This window comes from Arachis ipaensis, chromosome B07 (assembly GCF_000816755.2).
Source record: "Arachis ipaensis cultivar K30076 chromosome B07, Araip1.1, whole genome shotgun sequence".
NCBI classification, from domain to species: domain Eukaryota; kingdom Viridiplantae; phylum Streptophyta; class Magnoliopsida; order Fabales; family Fabaceae; genus Arachis; species Arachis ipaensis.
In genome coordinates, this window is record NC_029791.2 from 62794197 (window position 1) to 62802805 (window position 8609).

At 38.3% G+C, this 8609-nt stretch overlaps 1 protein-coding gene across 1 annotated transcript; it reads right to left on the reverse strand.

The window, feature by feature from the left end:
• LOC107607290 lies at positions 7523–8221 on the reverse strand. The gene has a single exon (XM_016309260.1). The coding sequence runs from the start codon at positions 8219–8221 to the stop codon at positions 7523–7525; it is 699 nt and encodes a 232-aa protein (XP_016164746.1).

Consider the following 8609-nt stretch of genomic DNA (forward strand, 5'->3'; position numbering starts at 1 on the left):
TTTATCTAATTCTTATTTTTCATGTTTTCTTAGGTTCATGATCATGTGGAGTCACAAAATAAACAAAAAAATCAAAAACAGAATCAAAAACAGCAGAAGAAAAATCACACCCTGGAGGAGCATCTGTCTGGCGTTCAAACGCCAGAACAGAGCATAGTTCTGGCGCTGAACGCCCAGAATGGGAGCATCCTGGCGCTAAACGCCCAGAACAAGCATGGTTCTGGCGTTCAACGCCAGAAATGGCAGTAAATGGGCGTTGAACGCCCAAAATGGGCACCAACCTGGCGCTGAACGCCCAGAGTTGTGTGCAAGGGCATTTTGCATGCCCACATTGGTGCAGGGATGTAAATGCCTTGACACCTCAAGATCTGTGGACCCCACAGGATCCCCACTTTCCCTCCTCATAATCCTATTTTTTTTTCTTTCCACATCTTCTTCTTCGTCTATTCCCTCTTCTTTTGCTCGAGGGCGAGCAACATTCTAAGTTGAGTGTCACTAACGTTGGCCATCACCTTCTTCTCTCACGTTAGCCTCCACGTTAACTAAGTTAACGTGGCTCCTTGGGGTTGTGTGGTTGCTTCCAACGTTAGTGACAATGTTGGGTGTCACTAACGTTGTCGACCACCCTTTCCTCTTCACGTTAGCTCCCACGTTAACCAAGTTAACGTGGCATTGTGCACTTAGGCAAACGTTAGTGACAATGTTGAATGTCACTAACGTTTGCTTCCTTTCCCCCTTTTGACGTTAGAGGCCACGTTAACTAAGTTAACGTGGACTCTAACGTGGCCACTTGTGAGCATTGGCCAACGTTAGTGATAATGTTAAGTGTCACTAACGTTGGCCCAAATTCCCTTCTTCACATTAGAGTTCACGTTAACTTAGTTAACGTGACTCTTAACGTGGGTAATGATGGCTTCGAGAGCGTTATTGGCAGTCACTTTTCTCATTAACTTTGCAAGTTACCTCCCATTCCTTGCTTCCTTTGGTCCTGAAATCAAGCAATAGAGTGCATCAAAGTTCTAGTCCAAGTCATGGGTAATGCAGCATACAATTTATCACTAAATTGATGCAAAATCCTCATGAAATCATGTAAAATACACAATGTATGCTTGAATCCAGGTGTAAGTGAATATCTACCCAAGACTAGCTTATTTCCTAAGAAAATGCATGAAACTATCCTAAAAACAGTAAAGAAAAGGTCAGTGAAACTGGCCAAAATGCCCTGGCATCAGTAATTATTGAAAAATTTAGAGAATGGGTGCACATTCATGTTTGAATTTGCTTTAACCGTGTGCATTTGTCATAGAAAAAGAAAAAGAAATAGAAAAGAAAAAAGAGATAGAAAAAAAATGAAATGAAAAAAAAATAATAATAAGAGGGACAAAAGTTATCCCAAAGAAAAAAATTGGAATAAGAAATGCATATGTGTTTTGAATAGAAACTAAGGCATGAATGTGTGTGTGTGAAAATAAGTAATGGGTGGCAAGGATGCATTGTTGTGATTTGATTGATATAGGTTGAGTTGGATACTTAAGCTAATCAAAGATTCAATCTTTTAGTCCACTTAGCCATATATTCATCTTACCCATACTCCAACCCCATTACAACCTTCTAAAGACCTCATGATACTTGCATACATGCATCAAATACTTGTTGATTGTTAGATGAAAAGTAATTCCTTGAAAGCATGATTAAAGGATACTTGAGTGATTAAACCCTAAACACCGAGTGATCAGAGTACATACACACCTAGTGAGGGTTCGATCACTCAATTCTATGATTTCATACCTTCTTATCATGCATTCTTGTAAGTTACTTCTTTTTGATGAGTTAAATCAATTCTTTAGATTTTGATTGCATTGAGCTACTTCTTTGCTTAGCCCTATATGTCTATATACTTGCTTGGGAATTTCATTGTTTGTTTTCACCAATTCAATAGGATACTATAGTATATATAGAGATATATAGTATATACACACATACATGCATATAGATAGTTGCATTTAATAAGTTGCTTGCCCTTTTATCATTCCCCTTGTTGGTTTAGTATGAGGACATGCTATTGTTTAAGTGTGGGAGAATTGATGAATCCATATTTGATGATATATTTTGGCTATAATTGGATGGATTTCATCACATAAACAAACACTTATTCACCAAAATAGCATACTTTTGTGTTTTCTCTCTCAATTGTGCCTAAATGTGAAAACATGCTCTTTTATGCTTATTTTGACTAATTTTATTCCATTTACCTTCCATTCGATACTTTGATGTTATTTGTGAGTGGTTTCAGAAGAATAAAGTAGCAATGGCTTGGTAGGAATGGAAGAGGAGCATGCAATTGGAAGAAAGCATGAAGAAAACAAAGGAGAAGAGCTCAGCCTAGTGTGCGTACGCACAGCCATCGAATTAGGCCCATGCGTGCGCGTGAGCCACGTCGTATGTCCAGTCAAGCATCGCCTAGTGTGCGTGCACACAACCTCCTGTGCGTACGCACAGGTCGAGATTTTCGGCAGAGTGTGCGGACGCACACGTCTGTGCGTCCGCACAGGTGGACGCACATGCCTTCATTAAAAATGCATGTGCACTCACGTTTTGGGGCTCTTTTTTGGCCCATTTCTCATATGAAGGCATTAGGAGAATTAGATAGAAAACACATAGTAGGAGTAGGAGTAATGTAGATTAGGTAATTCTCTCTTAGGGTTTTAATTAGGGTTTGTAGCATTTTATAGTTCAATTTTGGTCTTGGATGATAGCAATTGCATTGTAAGTATTTCTTTAATTTTTCTTTTAATTACATTCCTTGTTCTACACTTTCATCTATTTCAATTTCTCTTGTCAACATTTATATAGTTTTGCAATTTTGAGTTCTTGTTCATGACTTTGATGTTTGATGCTTATTTTATGTTTGTTGAGTTGTCTTGGTTGCTTGTTATCATTTATGGTTCATAGCTTTCATCAATTTTCCAATTTTGTCATGTTTTATGTTTAGCCCTCTATGTGTTTGATGAAATGCCAATTTTGATTATGGGGTAATTTCCACCCCTTGGCTTGGGGGAAATGAGTGTATGGATTACTAGAGCCATAATGTCCAACATTTAGTGATAATTCTTGGGTTGTTAATTGTTCTTGTTCCCACTAATGCTAATTTGTTGCTAAGGTAATTAGCAAGCAAGCTAGGATTTGTGGGTTAAGAACACTTATGATCATTTAACTTACTCTCCAATGTGAGGGTTGACTTAGTGAGATTAATCCATCATAATTATCATAGTTGTGGTTATGGCAAGGAAGGGATTCCATGACTCATCCCAAGTCAAGGTTTCATTTATGTTTTAAACCACTTTTTCATCAATTTTGAGTCTTACTTGTTTATATTACATACATAGTTCTTTTGTTCTTTCATTAGTTTATTAATTTCAAATTTTGTCTTGTTTTTTATCTCTTTAATTGTTTGCTTCCTTATCATTGAAAACCCCCTTGCTTTCTCACAACCAGTTTTATGCACTTGTTGTGACTAGTTCCTAGAGAGAACGATCCGGGAGTCTAAATACTCTCGGTTTATATTTGCTTTGATTTGTGACATATTTAGGATTATAATTTGATTGATAATCAATGGTTGGGTTTGGACTATACTAGCAAGGTCAATCCTATTTTTAGTGCGAAAATCCAAACCCATGCAAATTGGTCATCGTCAAGCAGCTTCCCCTGTTTCATTCTTCTCAATGTTTAAGGCAACGTTGGTGGTCCAACTTTGGCCACCAACATTGCTTCCTCTCCATCTTTTCCATGGCCATTCTTCAACCTCCTTCCATGCATTTCTTCACTTGTCATCAACCAACCATGCATTAAAGTCTTGCTAAAGTCTTGAGAAATCTCGTCATTCTTAGCACAGAAGTAGTTATGGCATAATTCTTATGAAATTGCATCAAAATAATCACGGTTGAATGAATCTAGGCATACATGAATTTTTTACGCAATTAATTGCTTATAGCTCAAGAAAGTGCATAAAACTTAATAAAAACAAAAGAAAAAGGCTAGTGAAACTAGCCTAAGATGCCTCGGCATCACAACACCAAACTTAAATCTTGCTTGTCCCCAAGCAAGCAATGAGTTATTGAGAAGAATGAATGAAACAGAAAGTAATACATATCCATATCAGCAGTAATTGAAATTGATTCATGGGGTTTTATGCAGAGAATGTTGCAGCTCACTTTTATTGACTCTTAGGTGAGAAGTGTCCCTTTAAGCTTCAACCAGCATATTGCTATGACCTCTTATTATTCATCATTGGTTTTGATTTCTTTGTTTTAGAACTTATTTCTCACTATAGCTCAGTGTCATGTGCTGTAGCAGCTTCTTAGCTTATTTTCACTAACACATATTCACTACAGACACTTGGCTCACAATTCTTCTTAAGACATTGGTGCCCAACACCTCTTTGGGTTACTAAATGCCTTGTAACTAGGTTGCTCTTGATAATGGACTTTCGATTGATAATCTCGGGTTAGTTAACCCAAGTTACCAAGTGTTAAGGCACTCCATAGAACCTAATCATCCAAGCAGATCCTAGTACAAAGACACCACAAGCATATGTCTTAAGGTCTAAGCTATTGGTGTCTAGCCTTGTTCTCTGTTTCTTCCATTTTTGTTGCCACTTTTGGCCTTTTTTTCTTTTTTTTTTTATTTATTTTCTTTCTTCCAAGGATTTCTATTTGCTAAGATTCATAGACAGTAGCCTAGTTTACACTAAAGAGGGACACTCTACCTTTCATTAGTTATTAGTAAGCTAGCTACACCATCAGACATACACACTACCACTCAATCTTTATTTTATTCCTTACCAAATGGAATTAATTCACTTCTATTCAGACATTTCTTTTGTTTAATTAGAAAAAATAGGGAACAAGCATACATTCAAGCCAGTGAAATTCACCCAGACATTTAGACTAAAACACTTATTTTGAAAATTAAGAAAAACAGAAGACAAAATGTAGACTACTTAAAAGTAAAATGAAAACATGTTCTTTCTTATTGATAGACAAAGAGCAACACCTCTTTTCAATCTTTTGGTTGCTTTCCTTTGTTCTTCGCATCTTGCTTCTTCTTGCTTCTTCTTTCTTTCTTCCTCTTGTTGTTCTTCTCCTTGTGGTTCTTCTCTTATTTCCCTTCTTTGTGGTCTCCTCCTTGGCTGAGCAACTGTAACATTCATCATCCTTTCCAAGGTCATTGGCATGCCCGGATTCAGCCAATTTGGATTTTCATCCTCTAATGGCACCCTGGCTTTTATGCATAACCGCATGATGGTGCTTGGGTAGTGAAGCCAGGATTCAGCTGAACTTTCTTCAGAGGTCTTTTGAATGTCCTTTGCAATGATTTCATGGACTTTTATCTCCCCTCCTACCATAATGCAGTGCAGCATGATGGACCTTTCTTTGTTGACTTCTGATGTGTTTACAGTGTCCAAGATTGATCTTCTTATAAGTTCATACCACCCTTTTGCTTCAGGGGCGAGATCTTTCCTTCTTAGGTGTTTGTGCCATTTAATCTCTCCTGATAACTAGGCTCATCAAAATGTGCTGCCCTTAGGCCCAGAACCTTCATGATGCTCTTTGAGCAAAAATCAACCTCCACACCCCTTACATAGCTTTTTTAAGTAGTGGAAATGGATGTATCCAACCTCGTTGTATTATCATAACTTATGATGTTGGCATTGATTCTAGTGATCGGGCTAGTGAGTGCTTCCCATTTCCTTTTTCTTATCTTCTCTCTTATTTCTGGGCATTCACCTTCGGGTAGCTGGAAAGGGATTTCTGGCAATATTCTCTTGGAGTTCATCCATATATTATATTTCGTGAAATGATGATTTGAACTTCCATTGATCAAATTCAGTTCTTTCTTCTTCAACAGTAGGATCTTTTCCTTTTTTTTCTTTTGTGGCCTGATGAAGATGCCATGATTATCTTACTGTTTGGCTGAGTAAGAGTAGAGAAATAGTGATGAAGATTGGCTAGTGTAGTACAATTTGGGATAAAAGGGCGGTTTGAGAGTGAAGTGAGGTTATAAACTCAATGAGACAAGAAGAGTTTGAAGCATAAGGAAGCACGGTTGTGACTTTGAACCTTAAGGACACAAGACTAAATTTATGAATGCAGGAAGGTTAAAAATTGGAGCTATAAGACACGATCCAAGTGAAAGCTATATATAGCAATTATGAATGAAGTTTGGACAGTTAGGATGCTTTGTGAATGGGTGATGATGAGTGGTATGCATGTAAAGTTGAATGAAGACAAAGTTTCCCTCTTCCTTGGGCATGTGGCTCGGTCATTTAGGTGTGGTGCACCTTCCAAGCATTGTGCAAATTTATATTCCCTAAGGAGTAAATTCCAAACCATGTGACCCACTTCTTATCTTTATGTCAACCGTACCCTTCATTACCTTTTCTCTTTCATCCATTTATTCCTCTGCATGCCTATCCATTACAAAAAGGAAAGAAATATGAATAAAAAAGGTGGCGGCAAACACATGACCTGCTGTAATTAAATTTAAAGTCTTGACTAGTGTGCTTCATGGGTGTTCAATCAGCCGTGACTCCTCATGTGCATTTCTAGTCTTGGTGGACACCAACTTAGTGTTTGGCGATGTGGTTCAAAGGATTATTTCCACCAAGTGATGTCATTGATGTCTTACAACATTCTTGTCACCTTTGATTAAATCATTATGAGAAACACTTTATTTTCTGAATTTAAACGTTAACTATAAAAATGTAAAATGTAAAAACATGGTTGCACTTCATGAAATTCAAGACTTAAACCAAATTTGACTTTCATCACTTGTGTTCTTAGTATATATAGAACACCAAACTTAAGGTTTGGCTATATACTCCAAGGAAACAATTAGGCATATATCAAGAAAGCTATATGATCATTACTTGTTTGAAAAGCATCTTAGGGTGCACGTAGGCACACTAAACTTAGAGATGGATCATATGCTTCAAGATTTATGCAAGTGTTCACTCTGCCTTTGAGAGCTTGAATCCATGTTAGTAAACCAGTGATTATTCATATCAAAGTAGTAAGAGCAATAAATGAAAGCATGGGTTACCTTCCATGGAGCGCTTCTTTAGCGTCATTAGCTTGACGGTTGGTCTCTGTCAGGGTGGATTGTAGTGCCTCATGTCTTCTCCTCGAATTGTGAAGCTTTCTCCACTTGATTCCTTGATAATTTCTACGTGTTCCAAGGAAATGACCTTTTTGATTGTGAACACTTGAGGTAACTGAGATGGAATGGTTGGAATATCGGGTGGGATTGGTGGATGGTGGGCTGATATCACCTTGTCTCCAGGGGAAAAACTTTCTGTAGGAATCTTCTTGTTTCTCCATCCCCTTGGCAATTTTTTCACAACTTTTTTCTCTTCTTCTTGCAGTGCTCCAGTGACTCTTGTGTTAGGGAGGTCCTTGTTAGTTGCTCTTCCTGATTCTTGTGTCTTCAACTCTTTCTTGAACTCCCTTGGTTGTGGTATCCCTTAAAATTCTTGCTTGTTCACCAAGGATTGTTTCAGGGGCTCTACTTCTGGTTTACTGTTGCTTTCCTCCAGGCACATGTTACTGTGATCATCCTTTGGCACTTTAGGTTCTGGCTCAGATTCAGATGTAGGTTTGAAAACATGGAAGGTGAGATGTTCATCAAGTATTCTCAGTATTAACTCTCCTTGTTCTACATCTATGAGCGCTCTAGCAGTGGCTAGAAACGGTCTCCCCAAAATGATGGGATGGAGGTAAATTTCTTCCATGTCCAGAATAACAAAGTCAGTGGGGAGGAGGTAATTTCCCACTTTGACCAATACATTCTCAACTACTCCTTCAGCTTGCTTCTGAGTCTTATCAGCCAATTGGATGATTACATTCGTAGATCTCAGCTCATTGATTTGCAACCTCTTCATGAGAGACAGAGGCATCACATTTATGCTAGCTCTTAGATCACAGAATCCTCTGTCAATCCTTGTCTCTCCTATGGCACAGAGGATATGAAAGCTCCCCGGATCTTTTTTCTTCAGAGGTAAGTCTTTCTTGATGAGGGCATTACATTCCTTGTTCATTATCATTGTTTGTCCCTCTTTCAAAGTTCCTTTCTTGGTCAGCAGCGCTTTCATGCACTTGATGTATGTAGGCATCTGTTGGAGAGTTTTGATGAAGGGAATGTTGACACTGAGGGATGCAAACATGTCTAAGAATCTTGAGTATGACTTTTCTTTCTCACCTCCCCTGAGTCTCTAGAGAAATGGTGCCCCTGGCACAAAAGGTTTCAGTATTTCCTTCCTTGTTGGTTCTTTCCCCTGTACAAGTCCATTTCCTTGTTCTTTTTCCTCCAAATTTCCCTGGGAACTTCCTTGGCTGTGCTCTGTTTGCTTGCTGGTATCTTCCTCCAGGATTTCTTCATTTTCAAGAGTGATTGCCTTACATTCTTCCCTTCTTACCTTCTTCATTTCACATCTTGGATTTTTTTCAGTGTCACTGAGAAAACTATCAGTGGACTTAGGAATCTGCTGAGAGAGATGTCCCACTTGGGATTCAAGCTTCTTAATGGTCTCTCCTCGGCTTTTCATACTATCT